Genomic DNA, 26875 nt, shown 5'->3' on the forward strand with positions numbered 1-26875 from the left:
TGCTGTCTTCTACCTTTGAGCCAATTCTGTATCCAAATGGCTAGTTCTCCCTGTATTCCATGAGATCTAACCTTGCTCACCAGTCACCCATGGGGAACCTTGTCGAACACCTTACCGAAGTCCATATAGATCACATCTACCGCTCTGCCCTCATCAGTCCTCTTTGTTACTTCTTCAAAAAACTCAATTAAGTTCGTGAGATATCATTTCCCATACATAAAGCCATGTTGACTATCCCTAATCAGTCCTTGCCTTTCCAAATACATGTACACCGTGTCTCTCGGGATTCCCTCCAACAACTTGCCCCAACACCGATGTCAGGCTCACTCGTCTATAGTTCCCTGGCTTGTCCTTACCACCTTGCTTAAACAGTGGCACCACGTTAGACAACCTCCAGTCTTCCAACACCTTACCTATGACTATCGATGATACAAATATCTCAGCAAGAGGCCCAGCAATCACTTCCCTAGTTTCCCAGAGTTTTAGGGTACACCTGATCAGGTCCTCTGGATTTAACCACTTTTATGCGTTTCAAGACATCCAGCATTTCCTCCTCTGTAATATGGACATTTTTCAAGATGTCATAATCAATTTCCCAAACACTGTGCATCTTCCATGTCCTTTTCCACAGTAAATAATAGTACCTCCCCCATCTCCTGTGGCCATACAAAGGCCACCTTGCTGATCTTTGAGGGGGCCTATTCTCTCCCTAGTTACCCTTTTGTCCTTAATGTATTTGTAAAAACCCTTCGGATTCGCCTTAACTTTATTTGCCAAAGCTATCTCATGTCCCCTTTTTGCCCTCCTGATTTCTCTCTTAAGTGTACTCCTATTGCCTTTATACTCCAAGGATTCACTCAATCTATCCTGTCCATACCTTCCATATGCTTCCTTCTTTTTTTTTTTAAAACCAAATCCTCAATTTCTTTAGTCATCCAGCATTCCCTATCCACCAGCCTTTCCTTTCACCCCAACAGAAATATACTTTCTCTGGATTCTCGTTATCTCATTTCAGAAGGTTTCCCATTTTCCAGCCGTCCCTTTACCTGCGAACATTTGCGCCCAATTAGCTTTTGAAAGTACTTGCCTATTACCGCCAAAATTAGCCTTCCTCCAATTTAGAACTTCAAACTTTTAGATCTGGTCTGTCCTTTTCCATCACTATTTTAAAACTAATAGAATTATGGTCGCTGGCCCCAAAGTGCCCCCCATTGACACCTCAGTCACCTGCTCGGTCACATTTTGCACCTTCTCTAGTAGGTACATCCACATGCTAATCAGAAAATTTTCTTGTACACCCTTAACAAATTCCTCTCCATCTAAACACTATGGCAGTCCCAGTCTATGTTTGGAAAGTTAAAATCCCCTACCATAACCACCCTATTATTCTTAAAGATAGCCGAGATCTCCTTACAAATTTGTTTCTCAATTTCCCTCTGACTATAGGGGGTTGAGAATACAATCCCGATAAGGTGATCATCTCTTTCTTATTTCTCAGTTCAACACAAATAACTTACCTGTATGCATTTCTGGGAATATCCTCCCTCAGTACAGCTGTAATGCTATCCCTTATCAAAAATACAACTCCCCTTCCTCTCTTGCCTCCATTCCTGTAGCATTTGTCTCCTGGAACATTTAAGCTGCCAGTCCTGTCCATTCCCGAGCCATGTTTCTGTAATCGCTATGGTATCCCAATTCCATGTTCCTAACTATGCCCTGAGTTCATCTGCCTTCCCTGTTAGGCCTCTTGTAATGAAATAAATGCAGTTTAATTAATCAGTCCTACCTTGTTCTCTGCTTTGTCCCTGCCTGCCCTGACTATTTGTCTCGCTTCTGTTCTCAACTGTACCAGTCTCAGATGGAGATCTTTCCTCACTATCTCCTTGGGTTTCTGCCCCCCCACCTTACTAGTTTAAATTCTCCCTAGCAAATCTACCTGCCAATATATTAGTCCCCTTCGAATTTAGGTGCAATCCGTCCTTCTTATTACAGGTCACTTCTACCGCAAAACAGCTTCCAAAATGTGAATCCTTCTCCTGTACACCAGCTCTTTAGCCATGCGTTCATCTGCTCTATCCACCTATTCCTGTTCTCACTAGCTCGTAGCACCGGGAGTAATCTAGATATTACTACTCCCGAGGACCTTCTTTTTAAATTCCTGCCTAACTCCCTAATCAGCCTTCAGAATTAGAAACCATTGTCATATAACTTCACTAATTAATAATGTAAAACACTTTGTAAATTTCCCCTCTTCCCATATGTACAGACAAACAAAAAAAAAATCATTATGGATAGAAAGAAAGTCTGGGAAGGCTGTTCAGTGGTTCCTGTCCACGGCGATTGCTGGAATGATTTCTGCACAAACTTCCTTCTCTGGATGCTTTCATGTTTGTAGGAGGCATAAGGTTACTGAACTGAACAAACACAATGCTGTAGAGCCCAAACAAGCATGGTAGCACAAGTGGAGAGAGAAACAGAGTTAATGTTTCAAGTCCAGAATGACTCATGTCCAGTGTGTCTTTTCGGAACAGGAGTATAGTCAAACCAGATTTGAAACGATGACTTTGTTTCTCTCTGCACAAATGCAGCCAGACCTGAGTTTCTCCAACATTCTGTTTGTTTCAGATTTCCAGAATCTACAGTATTTTGCTTTTATACAGCATAACGATTCATACTTATAAATGTCTCTGACATATTAGTTAAAAACTACAGCTCACAGCAACTAAACAAAAAAAAAAGTTTTAATTCAGGCTTAAAGTGTTTTTCTTCATTGCAGCCAGCAGTTACAGTTTCTGAACTTGCAGAGATCTGATGCCTTTTCATGATCTTGTTCACAGTCCCAAGCTGTTCAGCTACCTATGAACCAATCACAACACTGCTGACGGGCAGAAGGCCATGGTCATTGATAACTGCTCACTAGTCCATGGCCCAACCAGCTACATTCTGCTGGCTGAATCCCCATTTTATATACAACTCTTGGTTCCAGTTTCTACCAAAGCTACCACTAACTGTTTGAACCAGCAGCTGTGTAAATAGCACTTACAATGAGCATCAGGTTGCTTAGGTTCAAAAAGTGCATAAACCTTCAACTGTTTGATTTTTAAAACAGTAATTTTCTCAGGTTCACAATCAAAAATACAGAAAATAAGAAGTCACAGTCTTTCTTTTTAATCTCAAAATAACAAAAAGCATGGGCAAGATTTCTGTACATATTAAAAATCACTGTTACTGGGATGATAATCTCTGAATTAATAATACACATATTATTGCATATTAGGTATAATTGAAGCCAAATGCTCACATATCTTCAGACACAAATACAGTATCGAAAAATTCTTCCACTATTTTAATACTGAGGGTATGTACACTAGGGAGAGAATAAGCCCCCTCAAAGATCAGCAAGGTGGCCTTTGTATGGCCACAGGAGAGGGGAGGGGGGGGGGGGGGGGGAGGTTAACATACACAGGTTAATATATTCATTTCAATTAATTTTATTAAACAATATTTGAAACACAAATATCTTACAAGACAGGGCCACTTATGATAAAATATTTACAGATATTGAAAATGTGACATTGGCTTGCCAGAATACTGAAAAAAACAGATACTCTTGTAATCCACCAACATTTTAGCAAGTACAAGTACTTACATCAATATTTTCAGTCACATTTCAGTTTACTCAACATCTGACAAAATGCTACATGATATGATCTGATGAACTACATGGGAAATCAAGTAACTGAACATTTCACATACTTACTGAAAGCAAAATCATTCAATTTATAATGCATGTTTAAAATGACCTCCAAGAGGAGTCTCAAAACCAGATAGAATAATCTAACATGGATTACAGGTCCTGTTCACCCCAACTTTATTGATAAGGAGCAGATATTTTTCCTTGCATGCGCTAGCAATGATTAGAGAAAAGATGGAAAGGCTGCTCCATGTTCAATTTTCTTCTTATTCTTTTCTCCTGTGATTCTATATTCATCAGATTAGTAAAGCGAAAATCTACCCCACTGAAAATTGATAGGTAACTAACCTGATAGGAAGTCAGATGTTTGATTAAAGGCTACATATCTGAAATGCTAACTCTGTTTCTCTCTTAAATATTTCCAGAATTTGCCGTTTTAAATAATTTGGTTAAAATATTTTGTACTAATAATGGATCTTTTACAGAATCAATGGCTCTAATTGGAATTAGTATTTTAAGTTTCCCTCGCCCCCTCAAAAATCCAAAAACAAAATAGGTGCATATTGCCCATTTTCAGAGTTCATTGAATATGTGAAAACATAAGTTTAAAGTTTGAATGGCCACCTGTTGCTTTCTCTTATGCTTTAGATGGATCATACTAGTGATTCAAATGTTTAAAGGACAGATGGAGAGAAAGACCAAGATTTATCAAAATATACTTCTAACTTAAAACAGTCCAAATTGAACTAGCAAACCTTCAAAATTAATCCCGTGGTAAATGAATCTTAACTCACCTCTATCTTTTTCTTGCTGCTGGGTTAGCTTTCTCAGTTTGTCATTCAACTCATTGATAATTTGTTCTCTCTTCATTTTTTCTCGAGTTAGGACTGTATTGAAGTTAGTCTGAAAAACAAATCATTTGAGTGCAATCCAAGATTTATCAAATCAGCAACCTGACAACCCACGTTTTCATAGTGCTTCCACTGGACTTACAATGAATTCCTTTGCACAAAATAATAGAAAGGATTTATATTGAAAAGACAATTAAATATCATAGTACAGTCACATGTTGTACAAATGCATCACTTGGTTCAGAATATAAGGTATAACAAAGAAACAACCAAGAAGAGTCCAATGGTGAAAATAAAAACATATAGTTATAATGTTTGAACTACATTTTAGAACTGATCATTTTGGAACTCCACTTCGAGTTCCTTGAAATATTTGTACCAATGTTTAATGTGACAATGTACAAGTTGACAAAGTATTCATGCAAGGTATTATGGGATTATAGCAACAGATAGAAAACCATATGATGGATTGAATTTAATTTGATTGCAAAATTGTAACTTCTTGCGTGAGTTGCAAAGTTTGAAACCAAGGCAGAATTACATATAAACAACAATGATGCAAATATTAACTCTCAGATGTCTATTCATAACAAGAAAATTCTACCTACAGGGATTAGATACAAAGTTAATACACTGGCAACAGGATGATTCGCCTCCAAACCACTAAGCACATAATCTAACATTTATTTTACAAAATGTATAAAATTAATTGCCCAGGCCTCCTGATAGAAGCTGCTGTTTGCTTTACGTGTAGGAAAAGTCTTTACGTTAGATTTCTACTTTCATGCGCCTCAATACTTTGGACAAGGTGGGATTTGGTAGTGAAAAATAATACCTATCATCTCAATTTACAGCTTAACTCCAAAGTTAATTTTATATGAATATCTTCCACATTTGACTTTGCAGTCCAAGTTTGCGCTTTGATGAATTCCCTTTAGCATTCAATAAACCCAGTCATGACCCAACTGTATAAAAGTGCTATACCAGTATATCAATTATTTTCTTTTAATAATTCAGTGCTCTGGAGCAAGACACCCAGAAGATATTAATTAGAACAATTCGATTAAACCGTCAATTGATCTGTGATCAAAGTCCATATACAGGTAGCTCTCCTACAACACAATGTTTGTTTTCTTGCGCAATCCTGCATTACAGACAAATCACACTTTAGAAACAGCTCTATGACTCTAAGTGTAATCGCTTTGCAGCCAATATATGTTTTAAAAGTTTGCGCTTTAGAAACAGTGTCCCTCAAATGTCAATTGTGTTAGTGAATTTGTGTGAATGAAACAGGTGTTATAGCAGAATCACCTGTATCTGCATTTGCCTATATTCCTCACCAAATTCCATCAATTTCAATTTTAAAATTAACAACTGATCTTGCATCAATGGTTGTTTATAGAAAAGAGGTCCAAACCTGTGTGAACTCTTGCATGAAGTATTTTCTAGTCTTACTCCTGCAAGATCTAAAGATAATACTCGTTAAACCTAAACTCTTCCATCAGCAGAAAATGAATATTTCTGAAGAACAATATAGCACAGGAACAGAACCTTCAACCCTCCAAAACTGCACCAACACATTTTGTCCTTCCATATTAAAATGGTCTTCACTTATAGGATCTGTATCCTGCTATTCCCTTCCTATTCATGTATGTGTCCAGGTATTTCTTGAATGTTTAAATCATGTCTGCTTCCACCAACAACTCTGGTAGCGCATTCCAGGCACTCACCACTGTGTGAAAAACATGCTTCGTACATTTTTTTAAACTCCACCCTCCCCCCGCACCTTGAAACTATGCCCCAGCAATTGACCCCTCCATTCTCAGAAAAAGCCTCATACATTCCACTCTATCCATGCCTTTCACAATCTTATACAATTCTATCACGTCACCCCTCAATCTTCTGCATCCCAGTAAAAACAAACCCAGTCTATCCAACCCTTCTTCGTAGCTAAAATCCCCCACTTCAGGCAACATCTTGTAAACATTTTCTGTACCCTCTCAAAAACATCCACATCCTTCTGGTAGTGTGGTGACCAGAGCTATAAACAATATTCCAAGTGTGGCCTAACTAAAGGTCTATAAAGCTGCAGCATAATTTGCTTATCTTTATACTCAATGACCCTTTCAATGAAGGCAAGCATCCCACAGGCCCTTTTTTACTACCGTATCCACCTGTGCTGCCACCTTCAGTGACCTGTGGACCTGCACATCCAAATCCCTCTCATATCAAGACTCCTAAGGGTTCTGCCATCTACTGTATCACTTCCACCTGTACTTGACATTTCAAAATGCATCACCTCAAATAATTTGGGATTAAACTCCATCTACCATTTTTCTGCTCATGCCTCTAACTGATCTATATCCTGCTGCATCCTCTGACAATCCTCCTCACTATCTGAAACTCGACCAGCTTTGTATCACCCACAAATTTACTAATTAGACCAGCTAAGTTCTCCTCCAAATCATTTATGTAGATCATGAATAGCAGAGGTCCCAGTACTGATCCCTGTGGAAAACCACTAGTCACAACCCTGCATTCTGAAAAGCATCCTTCCACCTCTAACCTTGGTCTCCAGTGACTAAGCCAGTCCTGTATCCATCTTGCCAGCTCAATGTCGATCCTATGTGACTTTACCTTTTGTACCAGTCTGCCATTCGTACATGCTTCGTACATCTCTTTTAAACTCCACCCTCCCTCCGCACCTTGAAGCTATGCCCCCAGATATGCTTTACTGAAGTCCATGCAGACAATATCAACTGCTTTTCCCTCAATCATCTTCATCACCTCCTCAAAAAACTAGACCAAGTTGGTGAAGCATGACCTCCCTCGCATAAAACCATGCTATCACTAATAAGTCCATTTGCTACTAAATACACACAGATCTTGTCCCTAAGAATCTTTTCCAATAATTTCCCTAACCACTGACGTGAGCCTGTAATTTCCTGGATTATCCTGGCTACCCTTCTTAAACGATGGGACAACATTGGTTATTCTCCAATCCTCTGAGACTTCACCTATAGCCAAAGAGTAGACAAAGATTTCTGTTAATGCTCCAGCAATTTGTTCTGCCTCCCTCGACATTCAGGGATAGATTGTATCAGGACTTATCTACTTTAATACTTTTTAAGACACACACCTCTTCCTTTTTAATAGCAACTTAGCTTAGAAATTCGACGCTCCGTTCCTTGAGGTCATCCTCCACCAATTCCTGAATACCGACAAGATATTTATTTACGATCTCACCTAACTCTTCTGGTTCCACTCTTTTGTCCTTGATTGGGCCAACCCTAGCCCTGGCTAACTGCTTGCTTTTTCTAAAGCTTTGGAACACTCCCTAACCCTGTTTGTTAATGACTTTTCATAATCCCTTTTAGTCCTTCTAATTCCTTGTTTAAATTCTTTCCTACTTTATATACTTCCAGGGCTTTTGTCAGTTCCCATCATCCTCGACCTTACAAATGCTTCTTTTTTCTTTTCAACCAAAGTCATAACATCCCTGGTCATCCAAGGTTCCCGTGAACTTGCCATACCTATCCTTCATTCTTGCAGGAATGTGCTGCTTCTGAACAGTTATCCAATGCTATTTGAGGGTAAATCCACATTAGACATGTCAGAATATTTCAAACAGCCACCTTCAATCAAAATGTTTCAGTTTCTGCCCAATATTATTGTAGTTCACCTTCCCCCAATTTAACATCTTCACCTAAGGACTGCTGTTACCCTTATCCCTATCCATAGCATTATGGTCACTACTCCTGAAATGCTCCCCCACTGAAACTTTTCCTAAAACCAGGTCTAGGATAACCCCTTCCCTGGTTGGACTGTTTATGTATTGTTTCAAGTATTTCCAATCAATTATCTGCTAACCTTAATATCGCAAAAAAAAAATAGTCAAATCATTCTGAAATTTCAAAATTCCAGGGAAAGCAACCACAATTTATTCAATCTATCCTGCACCCTAACCATTGGGGTACAAGAATTACTCCAGTAAATTTACACTGCACTATTCCAAGGTCAACATATGTGTATTACTGTCAGGTGCCTACAACTGTGGTCTGCAGGAAATGTTTAATGAAGGAATGAAGTTTATTGTCACCTGTACTCTACAACGAACAACATGGTAAAATAGTGAAAAGCTTCAACTGTTGCCACAATCTGGCACCACTCAAATACTTCTAGAAAAAAAAAGCTGAAAGATCTTTGCTGCACCGTCTCTACCATGAGTCCTGAACCCCAAGTCAACTGACCAGTGAGACTCGTGCCACTACCTATGCCAGATCACCAATGGAGTTGCCACTCTTCAGGTGCCATCCCTTCGTTGCTGGGTCCACTCTGCCAACAGGTCACCAATGCCGGGTCTCGTGCTGGACCTGGAGACCCCAGCTCTGGGCCTACCATAACCAGCTGTCACTGTTGCACCCAATAACCACGAGTATCCCCCCCCTCTGGGACTAGCACAAGGAGTCAATTGCTTCACTGCTGCATCGGAGATGCCTGGGGTCTACACAATCCACACCACCACTGTTTTAGCCACCACCTCATCAAAAAAGACCCCCTCCGGGCCTACCAGAACCAGGAATCTCGCTACCTTGCCAACAGTCCCACTCCTGTCACACCTCTCTGCCATTCCCAACAGGAAGAAGATAAAGAAAAAGAAAAGGCAAGTAAAACAAAAAGGGGAAGCTAAGAAGGGAGGAACATCTGCCTGTAGATTGGCCCAGGAGCCCGAACGCTGCCTACCCTGCCAGAACCACAATCTTGGATGATAGATTTTGGTTAACACTTGACTTCTACCCCTTTGTAATCTAATCGTCTAGATAAAAAGTTGCATTCCAATAAGCTTTTTTTTGATTTTCTTGTATTTGTCGATAACATTTAAATGATGTGTATACCTGGGCCATGAGGCCTCTTTGGAACTCCACTGTTTCCAGGTAACTATCATATAGAAAGTAATCTATTTTACCCTTTTTCAGGACTGTGTGTTAACTTAACTGTGTCTTTGACCTTATATTTGTGATGATGCTACTCCTTTAACAAGGTTGAGTTGTCCTTGTTTTTTTTTCGAAAAGTGTTGCACGAGGCAGACTTGCCAACATGTCTGGTTTGGATGGGTTTTAGGGCCAATTTGATTATAGCTAACAGATACTGCCTCAGACAAAAGGCTTTCAAGTTTTAAAAGAAACACTAGTACAATGAAAAGGGGAGAAAGTGAGGACTGCAGATGCTCGAGATCAGAGTCAAAACGTGTGGTGCTGGAAAAGCATAACTGGTCCGGCAGCATCCGAGGAGCAGGAGAATTGAAACTTCAAGCGTAACCTTGAAATGTCAACACTCCTGCTCCTCGGATGCTGCCTAACTGGCTGTGCTTTTCCAGCACCACACTTTTTAACAAGCTTAGCTTTTCTCTGGTTTGGTTTCATTTGGTTTTAGCAGTCTGACTATTTGGAGCTGCTGTTCAGTCTAATCTGGTAAAAGAAACAGCTCCATGGAAGGTGTCCCATGCTGAATCTGCCATCTCTCTCTCTCCTGTAAGATCCTGTGTTTGATTTTACCTTTATTGCCAAGGGTGTTTATGGGGATTGTTATAGGAATTTGGAACAGCATCAAGTTAGGATGGTCTATTGGGTTTTTGGATAGTTAAGTTACTCTGTATTCTGTTCTCTTTTATTTATTTGTGTTTCATTTGGTTCTCTGTAAATACATTGTTTTGTTTAAAACAGAGGTGCTTTGACCAGCTGCATCACTCTTAAAACATCTAAGAATTCTACACCTGCTCAAAACAACTAGACAAGTTAGCATCAGGGCTACCTTCTGAAATGTTTTTTTTTTAAGGGTCTGACGAGGTCCATAACATATTAAAAACACATTTATCACAGTGCTGACCACTGAGCTAAATCAATACCACTTTGCAATGTCATGCTTCTCTGTACAAGATATGGCATTTTCAGTTAAAGAGAATTTTGAATGGGTGGCTATCACAATCAATTGTCATTATTAATAACCACAGTCACCTTAGATTCTAGTATGTTTTGCGTGGGGGGGAAAGATTGGCCTCTCAGGGGAAAGCAACAAAAGCCAAGTTTGTAGCACTACAGGTGACTGGGAGAGCTTTAGTGATCAGGGAACCAATTGTGAGGAAAGGCAGTCTGTGGCAGTGACGAGCCATTTTTAACAAAGCACCGTGCTCACATTCCCACTTGTCTGTCCTTGGCATGCTGCAGTGTTTCAGTAAAAACCACAGTGCCAACTGGAGGAACAACATCTCAACTTCAGACTAGGTACTTTACAATCTTCTGAACTCAATATTGAGTTCAACACTTTATTTTAGCTTTACTTGTTATAGTGTGTCACCATGTCTTCCCCGCCAGACCCCTCCCCAAGTAGGCCATTTAGGACTGAGAAGGAGAACTTCCTTTTCTCAAAGCCTGGTAACCCTGTGGAATTCTCTGTCACAGAAAGCAACTGAGGCCAAAACAGTGAATGTTTTCAAGGTTGAGGGGTTAATTATAGCTCTTAGGGCTAAAGGGAACAAAGAATTGGAGAAAAAATGTTGGAACAGGGTACGGAGTTGGATGATCAGCCATGATCATGTTGAATGGGAAGCAGGCTCGAAGAGCCAAATAGGCTACTACTTCAATTTTCTTTGTGCCAACTTCAGGTGCATAATGTGCACTTAATGGCTCACAATGTTATTTTCTCAAACTATGAATTCATTCTGCACTTTCTACTCTCTTTCTGGGGACAGATCACTGACTTGAGTGGCTCAACATGCTCTCAAATTGTTCTAGTTACCATTCACATTATAATCAATCCTCTTTACTTCTTCGCAGGAGAAGCTGGCACACAACTGTGCCAAGAGGACCAAGACCAGTAGGGAGTTGCTGAATGTAAAGATCCTCACCCATTCTAACTAAAAAGCTAACAGAACAGAAATTGCTGGAGAAGCTCGGAAGGCATGCCAGTGTTGGGGGAAGGAAACAAAGTTAATGGTTCAAGTTTGATGACTCTTCATCAGAACTCATAGCAGCTAGGGAAAAGTGTTTTTTATGCTAAAATGGTGGGTTTGAGGGGAAGGGGTCTGTGTTTTAGAGACAACCATGCTGTGAGCAGAGAATACAGCAGACTACACACTGTGTGAAGAGCAGACAACTGGTACTTCATTAGGAAGGTGTGTCTGGGCCCTTGGAAAGGAAGGAGGCAGAAAATAAATGGGCAGGTGTTACACTTTGTACGATTACATGGAAGGTCCCATGGGAAAGGTGGGGAGGTTGGACAAGGATACCCTGGACGAATCAGTACCTGCAGAACGCTGGCATTAGAGGGAAGAGAAACATGCCTTTGGTGGTGGCATCCTGTTGCAGGTGAAGGAAATGGCAGCTTACAATTCTTTGGATGTGGAGACTGGTGGGATGGTAAGTGAGGACCAAGGGATCCTTCCATTGTTTAGGAAGGGAAGAGAAGTGGTGAGGGGAGAAATGCAGGAGATAGGCTGGACACAGCTACAGGCCCTGTAAACCATGGTAGCAGGGAACCCTTGGTTGAGGAAAAAGGTGGACATTTCTGAGACGGAAGGCAGCATCAGAGGTGTGACAGAGATGGTGAAACTGAGAGAATGTGATAGAGTCCTTTCAGGAAGCAGGGTGTGGGGATGCATAGGCCAGGTAACTGTCAAAGTGGGCAGGTTTGTAATGGATATTGGTGACCAAATCTATCCCCAGAAATGGAAATAGAGAAGTACAGGAAGGGAAAGAAGGAAGGTGACAGCAGAGTGGAAATTGTAAAAATTGATCAATTTTTGTCTCCAAAGTTAAACAAGAGTGCTTGGTTGCCTCCATGGGTGAATGCCTTGTATACCGTGGATTAGCAGAATGCTCAGTGGTGCCTTCAGACCTGTCCTCTCTCAGAGTAATCAGCACCAATGACAAAGGGAGGACAAGACATCTCAGCTTTACTCTGCGTTCTTTCTCAAGGAGGCAGGGTGCTGCCAGCAGCGACCCATTAGGGAGGAAGAGAAACAGACAAGTTTCTTTTGAGGACAGTCCAAAAGGTACACTAGTTCCCAACCCCACCCCACACCCCCCAAACTTCTGCCTGCATCCCCTTTTCCTCCAGCAGCTCGGACTCAGGAAAAGCTCACCAGGAATGTGGACTACAGTGAGCTACAAAGACTATTCATCCTCACCAATTTGTCAGCTACACAGAGTCATAGAGATGTACAGCATGGAAACCTGTCCAGATATCCCAACCCAATGTAGTCCCAGCTGCCAGCTCCCGGCCCATATCCCTCCAAACCCTTCCTATTCATATATCCATCCAAATGCCTCTTAAATGTTACAATTGTACCAGCCTCCACCACTTCCTCTGGCAGCTCATTACATCCACATACCACCCTCTATGTGAAAAGGTTGCCCCTTAGCTCACTTTTATATTTTCCCCTCCCACCCTAAACCCATGCCCTCTAGCTCTGGACTCCCTGACCCCAGGGAAAAGACTTTGTCTATTTATCCTATCCATGCCCCTCATTACTTTGTAACCTTTATAAGATCAGCCCTCAGCCTCCAACACTCCAGGGAAAACAGCCCCAGCCTGTTCAGCATCTCCCCATAACTCAAATCCTTCAACCCTGGCAACATCCTTGTAAATCTTTTCTGAACCCTTTCAAGTTTCACAACATCTTTCCGATAGGAAGGAGACCAGAATTGCACGCAATATTCCAACAGTGGCCTAACCAATGTCCTGTAACGCTGCAACATGACCTCCCACCTACTGTACTCCGTACTCTGACGAATAAAGGAAAGCATACCAAATGCCGCCTTCACTATCCTATCTATCTGTGACTCCACTTTCAAGGAGCTATGAACCTGCACTCCAAGATCTCTTTGTTCAGCAACACTCCCCACGATCTTACCATTAAGTGTATAAGTCCTGCTAAGATTTGCTTTCCCAAAATGCAGCACCTCACATTTATCTGAATTAAACACCATCCTCCACTTCTCAGCCCATTGGCCCATCTGATCAAGAGCCTATTGTAATCTCAGGTAACCCTCTTCACTGTCCACCTCCAATTTTGGTGTCATCAGCAAACGTACTAACTGTACCTCTTATGCTCACATCCAAATCATTTATATAAATGACAAAAGGTAAAGGACCGTGCACTGATCCTTGAGGCACTCCACTGGTCACAGGCCTCCAGTCTGACAAACAACCCTCCACCATCACCCTCTGTCTTCTACCTTTGAGCCAGTTCTGTATTCAAATGGCTAGTTCTCCCTGTATTCCATGAGATCTAACCTTGCTAACCAGTCTCCCATGGGGAACCTTGTTGAACGCCTTATTGAAGTCCATACAGATCACATCGACCACTTTGCCCTCATCAATCCTCTTTTGAAGAAGTAACAAAAACTCAATCAAGTTTGAGAGACATGATTTCCTACACACAAAGCCATGTTGACTATCCCGAATCAGTCCTTGCCTTTCCAAATACACGCTGAAAATGTATTGCTGGAAAAGCGCAGCAGGTCAGGCAGCATCCAAGGAACAGGAGAATCGACGTTTCGGGCATAAGCCCTTCTTCAGTAAACCCTTCCTGAAGAAGGGCTTATGCCCGAAACGTCGATTCTCCTGTTCCTTGGATGCTGCCTAACCTGCTGCGCTTTTCCAGCAACACATTTTCAGCTCTGATCTCCAGCATCTGCAGTCCTCACTTTCTCCTTTCCAAATACATGTACATCCTGTCCCTCAGGATTCCCTCCAACAACTTATCCACCACAGACGTCAGGCTCACTGGTCTATAATTCCCTAGTTTTTCCTTACCACCCTTATAAACAGTGGCACCATGTTAGCCAACCTCCAGTCTTCCGGGACCTCACCTGTGACTATCGATGATATAAATATCTCATTAAGAGGCCCAGCAATCACTTCCCTAGCTTCCCACAGAGTTCTAGCATATACCTGATCAGTCCTGGAGATTTATCGACCTTTACGCGTTTCAAGACATCCAACACTTCCTCCTCTGTAATATGGACATTGTTCAAGATGTCACCATCTATTTCCCTACATTCTATATCTTCTATGTCTTTTTCCACAGTAAATACTGGTGCAAAATACTAGTTTAGTATCTCCCCCATTTTCTGCGGCTCCACGCAAAGGCCACCTTTCTGATCTTTGAGGGGCCCTATTCTCTCCCTAGTTATGCTTTTGTCCTTAATGTATTTGTAATAACCCTTTGGATTCTCCTTAATTCTATCTGCCAAAGATGCATCTGTTCAATAAGAGTGCTCATCATACAGTCTTTATGGACACAAAGTCCCACCTTCATGTTGAGAATATCCTCCATTGTGTTGTGAGGCACTCATCTTGCTAAATGGAACAGACTTCGATGAGGCACTTTGGGCCATCAACAGCAGCAGAATCATACTTCAATACAATTTTCAACTTCATGGCCTGGCATATCCCCCACTCAACCAACAACATCGAGCCAGGAGATCCACCATGGTTTGATGGAGTATACAGGAGAGCATGGCAGGAACAGCATGAGGCAGCTGCCAAATAGGATTGTTTACAAGACAAGCAGCAAAAGCAGCAAGTGACAGAGTGACTTAAGTAATCCCATAACCAATAGATCAGATTTAAGCTCTGCAGATCTGCTACATCCATCCATGAATGGTGGTGGGCAATTAAACAACTCATTGAAGGAGAATCTACAAATATCCCCAACATCAATAATAAAGAGACCACATCAGTGCAAAAGATTAGGCAGAATCATTAGCAGCAATCTTCAGTCAGGAGCGCCGAGCAGATAATCCATGTTCGCCTCCTTTAGTAGTTCCGATCATTCTAGATACCAGTGTTCAGCCAATTCGCTCCACATGATATCAAGAAATGGTTTGAGGCACTGGATACTGCAAAGACTACTGGCCCGGACAACATTCTGGCAATAATATTGAAGACTTGTGCTCCAGATCTTTCCACAACTGTAACCAAGCTACTAAGTTCAGCTACAACAGCAGCATCTACCAGGAAATGTAGAAAGTTGTTCAGGTATACCCTGTACACAAACCGCAGGACAAATTCAACCTAGCCAGTTGCTTTTGCATCAGTTGACTATGGATCATCAGTAAGGTAATGCAAGCTTATAGTTAGGGTTAGTCATCCACAGTGCTATCAAAAGCAGCACCTGCTTAGAAAGAACCTGCTTTCTGAAGCCCAGCTTGGGTTCTGCATGGGTCACTCGGCTGTTGACCTCATTAAAGACTTCGCTTAAACACAGACAAAAGAGCTGAGTTACAGTGTGAGGGAAGACAGAGCTCTTGATTTCAAGGTGACATTTAACTGAATCCAACATCAAAAAAACTGGAATCAATGGGAATCAGGAGAAACTCTCTGCTGGCTGGAGTTATATTTGAACCATACGAAAATTGTTGCTGGAGGCCAGTCTCAGCTGCAGATCATCTCTGCTGGAGTTCCTCAGAGTTATGTCCTAGGCCTAACAATCTTCAAGTGCTTTATCAATGTACTTCATCCACCATAAGATCAGAAGTGGGCATGTTCAGCACTATCCCTGCATCCTCAGATACTGAATCAGCCTATGCTCAAACGCAACATGATCTCAACAATATCAGACTTGGCCTGATAAGTAGACAGAAACATTCTCTCCACACAAAATGCCAGGCAATGACCATCCCCAATAAGAGACAAGCTAACTATCACCCCCTGACATTCAATGGCGTTACCATCACTGAATCATTGGCCAGAAACTCAACCAGATCTGCCATATAAATACAGTGGCTACAAGAGTTGGTCAGAGGCTAGGAATATTGCAGTGAGTAACTCACCCAGTGATTCCCCAAAGCCTGCCCACCATCTATAAAGGCACAGGTCAGGAATATTCCCCACTTGCCCAGATGAATGCAGCTCTGACAACACAAGAAGTTTGACACCCCACCTACAAGCATCCGCTCCACCAAGGTTGTCTGCAGAAATTCACCAAAGATCCTTAGACAACACTTTCACATCCACAACCATTTCTATCTCAAAAAGGACAAAAACAGCAGATACCTGTGAACACCACCATCTGCGGGTTTCCCACTAAGCTACTCACCATCCTGACTTGGAAATATATCATTGTTTCTTTATTGTTACTGGGTCAAAATCCTGGAATTCCCTCCCTAAGAACATTGGTGGTCTCTCTATAACACATGGACTATAACAGTTCAAGAAGGGTGCTCACAAACACCTACTCAAGTAATGGGGAACAAATGTTAGCCAGCCAATAATGCCTAGATCCCACAAGAGAATAAAAAAAAAAGTACAGACATGCAATATGGGAAGACTGAAGACTGTATCTGATGCCAAGAGAGCTCAATGGAACAACATGTTGCTCCCCAATAATGGATGGTTTACTATAATTAATGATGTTCGAAATAATTCAGCAGGATTCATGAACGCTGAAAGAAAGGCAAGCAGGAGGTGAGGAATTGAAGAGAGTTATGGAGGAGATGTTGAAGGAGCAGAGTTAACATTATTTTTGGTTCGATCCTGACAGATAATAAATGGAGAGCAGAGGATGGGTGGGCAGTGACGAGAGCAAGCAATCAGCTGCCTGGCAGCAATCAACTCAAGTTGCATAGTTACAAGTTCTAATATAGGCACTAAAACTATCCAGCAATAAATGAGTTAGTGTCCTCAACCAATAGCCAATATGTTTTGGGGTAGTATATGACTGTGCAGGACTCTGATAGGTGGTTCTGATCATGACAGATACCAGTCTTCAGCCAATTCATCTTTAGTGGGTGGCTGATCCAGCATTTGGCACTAAATTTAGGCTATTCAGCAACTCAAGGGAGGTTGTGGTTATCAAAACCACAGCTCATAGAAAAACTGAAAATGCCAAACTGTTAATTCATGATCAGGCAGACATAGCAGCTAAAAAGGCAGAATAGGAAAGAGATAAAAGTTCAGCTATCTCTTTAGCAAGCAAAGAGAATGAGGTGAATACAATAGAACAACATGCTAGTTCAAAAGAGGAGTGGAAAGAGTGGAAGGAATCATGACAATGATGGGTGTGGAGAAAGGAAGGAAGGATCATTGTTCCAAAATGTATCAGGAGACTCATTAGGGATTTAAACAGGATACAACATACCAAACAGAACAATATGTTGAATCTTAAGAATTAGTATTCGCAGTAGAATAGGACAGGAAAAGACAAATCAATTCTGTCAACAGTACAGGTAGACAACCCTTTATCCAAAATCCAGAAATCCAAAAAGCTCAGAAATCCGAAAGATTTTAGTGAATTTTATTTCTCATTAACAAGGTTATTTGGCGTGTAAACAATTAACTCAACTCCACACCCACCCGATGAGTGTTACTCAGATGCAACATTGGGGCGGGGAATGGCCCAGCACTGGCAGGCCTCAATTCTGTCTCAGAGCCCTCAGTACTCAGCGAGTCTGATGTTCAGTAAGATTTTTAAAAATTTCAGTCAAACTATCACTTATTCCGAAATTCGAAAAATTCCGAATACCAGCTGGTTCTGACCATTTCGGACAAAGGACTGTGTACCTGCATTCATTTTCATCCAGCATAAAACTGGAAAGCCATTAAAAATAAAACTCCAAGACTAACTTATTTTTCAATCTCTGAGTTCACAATGAAATTAGAAGGCTCAGGACAAATTATGTATTCAGGGTATTTACAATTCAAACATAGGATTGGATCCCAGAACCCAGCAAGTAGATATGGTTGGGCGGTCCTTAGCTATACCTGACAACTAATGTTCCAGCTTTTATTTAGGAACCCAGTATTGAGGGCAAATACTGTCAAGAACTATGTACACATGTAATTGATAGACTTGGGTGTGATGGTAGATGTTATAATCTGAGTTCTTCTGGATAACAAAAGCATACCCGATTTCTCAAAAACGGTAGTGCTCCCTTCCCAGGTAGTTTAGTCAGGGATGGAAAGGCTAAGACTTTACGACAAGATTTGAGAAAAGTTTCCTTACGGGTGGCCTGAAAAATTTCTGGTTTGTTAGGAGGTATCCACCTGCTCTGACCATTCCAATGCCAACAGGCTAAGGCCAATTCCAGAGAATCTTTGGCAATTATACTTACAGAACTGTCCAAGTTTGACGGGAAGTATTGGGGATTTTTTGGGAGCGCAAACTTAGTAGTTAAGTCAGTACAACTATCTGAATTAAATTGCTATTCCTCCTGGGCTGCTAGAGAAATCAGAAAGGGACTAAGTGCAGGCTCAGGGACTGAGCATGCATTGACAGCCATTGACCTACAAGGTGAAGATCTCTTAAAACTCTTGCAGAATGATTGAAGGTTAATTAGAATTACTGAGACACAAGCCAAATGAAGAGCTTGTGATAATCTTGCCCAAAGCCTGATAGATGAAGTCAGGTCCAACATTCAGAACCATTCCCCAACATTTATTTATTTCCCTGTCCAAATGAAATCTTCAACATTCACTGAGGCAGCCACGAACCCCCAGTGGTTACTCGAGCAGGTGGGCGTCTGGTAAAGGGAGCTATAAAGTTTATTATATAGAGGTCCCAAGAAAATCTATCCAATGTGATCTTAATTTGAAACACTGCATCTGGGAGATAAAAAGGGAATGGGTTTACCAAATCAAATCTAAGGGATACGTAACACACAAGTAGGGCCTGACTTATGTGATTACTGGAGTGTTGTTCAAAATCACATGCATTGTAAACTGCGTACTTGTCAGATACTTGAAAAATATCAACATAATTGCTGTTGTTTGGCATTTATCTATTAGAAAAGGCATGTAAACATTGTACAGGTGGGCCCAACTCAATGATGTTTCATCACGCCGGAGGGAAAAATAATCTCCAGGGGCTTAATTTGTGAACCAGAGATTTTACGTGCAAGTAACGATTCATTGATTGTGGAGATTTTCAACTGTCCAGCAATACATCTGGCTACCTGTTTGTGGTCTGGCAGATGAATGTAAGTTTACAAGAACCCTAAAAAGGTGGTCAAAGAGGCCATGCAGAGGGCTACGCAAATTGGCCACAGAATACTTCAGGTGCTTCAGAAAGGGCAAGTACAAATAAACAGAGCTATTCAGGCTGCCACCAGCTTAAAACAATCCATTTCTTAATACATGAAATTGTGCAACCAATTGTTAGGAGATAACCAGAATGGTGTATACCACTGGAGTAGGAATATTTTTATATGTACCACTTATATCATAGGCGATAGCCTAGAGTTATAATAGTTAATGTCAAATAATGTTCTAGGAACCCAGGTTCGAATCCTGCCATAGTGGATGGTCGAATTCAATAATAAAAAAATTATTTGGAATTAGAAATGTACAGATGAACACAAAAGCATTGTCGATTGTTAGAAAAACCTCACCTGCTGACTTCAGGGAAATCTGCCATCATCACCTGGTGCCAGTTGGTCTTGGTCTAACTTGCATGTGACTCTGGACCCACCGCAAAATGGTTGACTCTTAACTGCTCTCTGAAAAGGCCTAGTAAGCCACTTCTGAAGGGTCACCGGACCGGAAATGTTAAGTTTGCTTTCTTTCCACAGAGGCTGCGAGACCTGCTGAGTTTTTCCAGCAATTTCTACTTTTGTTTCTGATTTCCAACAGCTACAGTACATTTTTTTGTTTGGCAAGCCACTCAGTTGTATCAATTGCTACAAAGTCTCAACAAAAGAACAAAACCAGACATACCAGTTGGCATTGACCTAGGCACTGGTAAAAAAATGGCAGAAACAGTCTTGTCAACCGTGCAAAATCTCCCTTAAAGCTTCCCTCCCTTATGGCATTATGGGTCAATTTACAGCATGTGGACTGCAGCAGTTAAAGAAGGTAATTTATCAGCAATAGATGCTGGCCTAACCGGCAACACCCACTTCATAAGAGTGATTAAAATAATATTACCACCTCTGCAACATACCAGTGGCATCTTCCAAAGAAAGTTGGGGAAAAGATAAAACCTGATATTTACAGAAGGGTAATTTAGAATATCTCCAGAGATATGGTGGTCTGGCCAACTGAAGGATCATAGAGGTATCCTCAACATAAAGTTAATAGAGGGGACTGAATGAGATAAAAATAATCTTGCAGAATTATGCTAAAAGCTACACAGTTGCAAGATGAGATTTGCTGCTGTGAATAAACACACAGGGATACAAACAGTTCAAACAATGCCAGATTAATTGTAAACTATGGGAAGAAATGTGGGATCACCCAACCATTTAGTCTGATGTCAAGTTGTCTATGAGGTGGCAATGAAATGATAATGGTCAAAGTTCCACAAAAGGACTGTTTATTCATTGAACATCAATATCTTGAAAAAAATCATTAAAACATCTGTGGAATCAGACAGGGGAGGACAATTGATATATACAAGCTAGAAATAAATCATGTCAAAGAACAAATTGTAGCTGATACTGGATTTTATAGCCTTCACATCAATTGTGCATCATAATTGGATATACACAGCCATGTTGTGATTGGTCAGTTGAATGTATAATGTAGCTGTGATTGGATTTAGATAATTACACGTTTTTAACTGGTATACAATAATTTCTTGTAACTGAACTTGAACATATAACCGACACTGTAATCCATTGGTCGAAGCCTCCACCGACTCAGAGTTTGACATCCTGGGACCCTTGCTATAAGATACAACAAAGGCTATTCTAAAGACTCTGAAGATCTCCTTCTGGTCACTCTTTGCAAATAACGTTCAGAGGATAGCTGAGCGGCTATCAGACCATGGAAATTCCTGTGACCAGACACACTTAAATCATGGGACAGACTACACATCCGGACCCCTCAAAAAGAAATCTTTTTGCCAATCTGCTGGTTGGAGGAATAGATCAATGTGGAATATTAACAATAAACGTCAATTTAGTTCAATATGGAATCAAAGGGAGGGGAGGGTGTGGAGGAGTGGGACAGTGTAGCCACTGAAAGCCACATCTCTGTCACTGCCTCAGAGTTCCCTGTCCCTTCTTCCTTAACATTCTTTAGGTCATCTGCACTCACGTGAATCTTTGCAGTAGTATCAGCAGCAACCACTGTTCCATTCACAAAGGACAGTTATTTTCCCCTAGTAGGTCAATAGCGCTCAGGGGAGTGGGAGGCTGGACATTCAGCTCCATGGTTCTAACATCCAGGGAATTCCTGGTCAAGTCTCTGCCACACAGAAACAATTCAGGTTTTTCACCAGTTTTGCAACCAGTGAACAGAATCTGTATCAAGACAGAAATTTCATCCACCTTGCTGATACTGCTGCACCCCTTCGTTGCTGCACTGGACTGCCAGTCCAGATTTTCAACTTTTATTTCCAAATTGTGACTGGAACCTACAACATTCAGACTCAAGGTGAGTGCGTTATCAATAGCATACATGGCCGACACCTTATGCACTAGGATTAAGAACATTTAAAATCAACAGTTTTCAACAACCACGTGTTTATGCAGTAGACAACATGAGAAAATCTACCTGTTGTTCAGCTATCAGTGATGTTTTAAGGCTCTGGAGTTCTTCATTCCTTTTTTCTAGTTGGTCTAGTAAGTTGGCCTTCTCTTCTTGAAATTTTCCTGTAAGGTCAGCAATGGCACTTGGAGGGGCCCATTTTACTGATGTAGATGAAACTGGATCATAGCTGCATTAAAAATAATTAAAATATGAAGCCACAACTACGGGACATGGAGTAAAATTCTCAAAGTTTGTCTGGAGAACTATTATTAGACTATTCTCTTTTCTGTACCCCAAGATGTAAATAATTTTGTCTACTCAGTCTACTTATTTTGTTATGAGACCCAATTTGCAGTTCTACAAAAAAAAATGTTCCTTTATGAATCATTGAAAATTTTATCAAATACATGTCAGGTCACATAACCTACAGTATTTTGGAGAAATAAAGTCCTCAGTTCTTTTAGGAACAAGAAACAAAAACAAAGACCCCAAGAAACAGTAAGAGTACATAAATACCCATAGCTGCATCAGAACAAAATAGACGGCAATATGAAGAGGTAGTTGTATGTGTCAAGGTTTAATTTCAAACATGAAGCGTTTGAAATAAGTGAAGGTAGCTAATGTTTTCCCTATACACTTTACTTTTACTAACAGTAGTATACAAAGCAAGTGCAAAAAGTATAACCCTGAAGACCAACATATTCCAACAATTTGAACCACAGCAGTACTAAAGCCTCTAGTATCCTGAACTGTCCGACTTCTTTGCTCACTTGTTTCGAATTTTACCCTCAGTCAAAAAGTGTGGTGCTGGAAAAGCACAGCCGGTCAGGCAGCATCCGAGGAGCAGGAGATCAAAGTTTCGAATGTAAGCTCATCAGGAAAGGGGGGTCTACCATGCCCATGTTGGTCATCAGTAGACAGGCAGGAGTCTGGAGGAACAAGCCAGGCATCAAGTGGTGGTAGAGAAGTCAACGTTTTGGGTATAACCTTTCATTAAGCACCTATCTCTCAAATTCATTTCACAACACCTGAACTGGCATGCTTTGGTGATTCAAGTGTTCATAACTTACTTGCGCCCCTTTAATCTATGCTCTGTTAACTGACCTCCAACCAAAGGGAGAAGGTTATTCCTATCAATCCTATACCCTTTTCCCCATACCCTTGCTCCTCATTATTTTGTAGACCTCAATCACCTTCTCTCCTTTAAGAAAAACAACCCTGATGTAAGCTGAAATGCTCCAGCTCAGGCAACATCCTAGTGAATCTACCTCTGCACCTTCTCCAGTGCAGCACATTCTTCCTACAGTGTGGTGACCCCAAATTACACACAACAGTCCAGTTGTGGTCTAACAAACATCCATGACTGCTCCAGCCTAATCCCTCCATTTTGTATTCAATGCCTCAACTAATAAAAGCAAGTATTTCCTACACTTCCTTACCCGCCCATGTATCTGTCCTATTGCTTTCAAGGGTCTATGCACATACTCAACAAGGTACTACCCCATTAATCATGTACATCTTTACATTGCATATCCTCCCAAAATGCATGACTTCATGTTTATCTCGATTAATCTCCACCCGCCAATGTTTTGCCAATTGGACTAGCCTGTCCAAATCTTCCTGTAGTTTAAAAACCTCTTCTATATCACAGAATCAGGTGAAGGAACAGCACATCGAAAGCTTGCGATTTCAAATAAACCTGTTGAACTACAACCTGGTGTCCTGTGACTTGTCACAGAATCATTACGAAGCAGGTGGCCATGCCTGCAAAAGTTTTATTACATTGTGTCAAACCTCCTGCCTTTTCCCCATACCCTTGCAAACCATTTCTATCCAAATCTTTTTTGAATGCCTTGATTGAACATTTTACATTCCATAAGCCTTTTTCCACATTACTCTTCTTTGTTTGCATGTTGCTTTAAACCCAAGTACTCTCATTCTTTTCTCCTTTTGCGAGCAGGAACAGTTTCGCCCTATCTACTTTATCCAGCCATTTCATGATTTTTAAAAGATCTATCAAATCTCCCTTAAGCTTCCTTTACAGCTCAGGATACATCTCATCATTGCCTGAGAATTTGTCCAATTTAAGACTGTTTGAACTGATAATATTTCTTCCCTCTCAATTGTGATTTGTTTAACTGTATCATAATCCTCTTCCTTGATTTCTAAAGTTACAATATGCTTCTCTACAGTGAATACAGATGTAAAGGTACTCATTTAAAACTTCAGCTATGTCTTGTGGCTCCACCAACAGATTGTCATTATGGTCTCTAATGGACACTACTCTTTCTCTTGCTGTCTTCTTGCTCTTAAATGTACGAATAAGGTAATTTGCATTCCCATTTATTTCATGCCCCCTCATTGCTTTCCTTTTTTATAAAAGTAACTGCGCTTTCTGTATTCAAGCACTTCTACTGCTTTTAACCTTTAATATCTAGCAGAAGTTTCTTCACACCCCCTTCACTTTATCCAATCTTGTACTAACCTTAACATCAAGGGTTTTCTGGTCTTGTTTTCCCCACCTTTTGTCTTTATAAAGAGATGTTGACCTGCACTTTTATTATTTTCTTTTTAAATGACTCCCACTACTCTGATGTAGATTTTCGTCGATGCACCCAGTCAACTTTAACCAGATCCTGTCTTATCACACTTTGGCTAGACCTTGTCTTATTAGTCAGCCATCACCCAATTCAGAGCCTTTATTTCCAGCCCAACCTTGTCCTTTTCCTTAGCTATCTTAAATCTTAAGAGTTATGGTCTCTACCAGAAAAATGTCCCACCACTATCACTTGCTTTTCTTTGTTCCCCAAATTAGCTATCATATTTGTTTATAACAGAAGTCAGAAGTGCCAGCTTTCAGATGTAACATTAAACAGAGATGCAGCAAAATATTTTCTTTGAGGCTCGTGCAACACTGAAAAGGCACTGGCAACAGAGTCCTTGAATATTTTAAAGGCAGAAGTAGGTAAATCAATTTTAGTTTCACAAGTTGAAAATTGTTAGGGATGGAAATAAATGTAGATTTCAGGTAACAAACAGTTCAGCCATGATCTTACTGAATGGTGGGACAGTCTCAAGGAGCTGTGCTCCTGATTTGTATGTCCTAGGAATAGAAAATTAAACAATGAATTATTTGAAATTTTTGACTGAGGCTGCAGAGTTAGTGGGTGAATTGAATGTAGAAATAAAAATGGATGAGACTGAAGTAATTAAACATTTAGAACTTAAGAACAGAAAAATATGAAATAGGTGTGTTGCTGTTAGAATCAGCTAAGTTTTACTTTGAAATTTAAAAAAAACACGAACTAATAATAAAACTAGGAAAAAAATTAAAAGAGCGATGGTACATGAGAAGAAACAAAGAGGGAAAGAACTGGAACCTACAGTTGGAATGTAGAGAAAAAAGAAATTGAATTTGAAATCTTTGAATTGCAAAGAGATATATCAAACATAATTTTGTCAAACAAAAGCCTAAAAAGGAAGAGAAGGTAGTAGTTTGGAGGATGGTCATGGTTCCAATAAGGAATTTGATTTAACTAGAAATCCACACCTAGAGCCAACATTTAAGAAGAACAGTATTGGAAGATTTTTTGAAAAACATTTAATTTGATGTGAAGTTGAAGTAACCAAAAGAAATTTAGACTTCAGTGTGAACATCCTAATAGGTACAGTTATGGATCAGTTTATCAAAATAGGAAAAGGTAAAGTTGCTATGGTACTACCCGACTAGGCTGCTCTCCCATTAGAGGGAGACAACTGGTGGTAAGTTTAACTTGAGGGACAAGGTTGAGTCCTAATAATAAGCTAGGCTGATGTGGGAATTGAACCTGCACCGATGGTATCATTCTGCATTGCAAACCGGTTGTCCAGCTAACTGAGCGAACCAACACTATTTATTAGAGTACCAATCGGCAGACTATGAAGCTGTTAAAAGAGCAATATGAATGTATTTGAAGCTTAGTAAGTAAAAGTTAAGACTTGTAGAATTTCCAAAGGAAAATAAATGGCATGTGATTAGTGACTTTGATCACAAGAAATAGTATTCTGACAAACTTCAAAACTCATTTAGATAAGTCTTAAACACCCATGAAGCAACTGTACTGGTATGATCTCTCACTCAGACAGTTACATGTGCCCATACAGAAGCTGGAGTAGAAAAGCAGAACATGCAAAAGGTATTACTTTCAGGGAACAATAGAAGGAGGCCAAAATAACAAAAGGAGAAAGGCTGGAATCTAAAAGTGACAAAAAGAAAACTATATTGACAATGGAGATAAGCTATTGGGGAGATCAATTACAGAAGTAGAAATGACTAAAGAATCCTTAGAAAAGGGTACATTAGGAACGGAAATGGGAATTTAAATTGGAGCAGCGATACAGATTAACAATGTTCCTTCAAAGAGATGACCCAGAATAATCAAGAACGTTCTTGCGTGATGATTGATACAAAGAAACAAATCAATAAAGGTTATTAGTATTTTATATTTTATAAGAGGAGGTAGTTCTATACTCTTACACTCAAGGAAATAAATCAATAAATATATTGAGCAACACGAGGAAAGTCAACCATTGATACAGGCTTCCAGATAGGTTTGTGAAGGAGGAACATTCTAGATTATTTCCTGATTGTATTGTGATCAGATCACAGGCTTATACAATTAGACATGTAGATGAAATTTCAACGAAAAAGGGAGATGCCATGGAAATACAATTATTATCTCACACTGTTTAAACACCAAAGCAAAATGGAAAAATTGACAGCCTATCTTCTTTAAAAGGGTAGCATAGTGGCTCAGTGATTAGCATTGCCATTGCACAGCGTCAGGAACTGTTTCTGTGGAGTTTGCATGTTCTT

The 26875-nt window shown here is 40.4% G+C and overlaps 1 protein-coding gene across 4 annotated transcripts in view; it reads right to left on the reverse strand.

Moving 5' to 3' along the window:
- Positions 1 to 26875, reverse strand: part of rb1cc1 (RB1-inducible coiled-coil 1) — a 194693-nt gene that overhangs the window by 68681 nt on the left and 99137 nt on the right. For all 4 annotated transcript variants that reach the window (XM_043688325.1, XM_043688321.1, XM_043688324.1 and 1 more), the window contains 2 exons: positions 22045 to 22207; positions 4489 to 4597 (listed from right to left, as the gene is read on the reverse strand). In XM_043688325.1, coding sequence (XP_043544260.1) covers positions 4489 to 4597; positions 22045 to 22207 — 272 coding nt within the window. The remainder of the gene's footprint in view (positions 1 to 4488; positions 4598 to 22044; positions 22208 to 26875) is intronic.

This window comes from Chiloscyllium plagiosum, chromosome 4, assembly GCF_004010195.1.
Source record: "Chiloscyllium plagiosum isolate BGI_BamShark_2017 chromosome 4, ASM401019v2, whole genome shotgun sequence".
NCBI lineage: Eukaryota > Metazoa > Chordata > Chondrichthyes > Orectolobiformes > Hemiscylliidae > Chiloscyllium > Chiloscyllium plagiosum.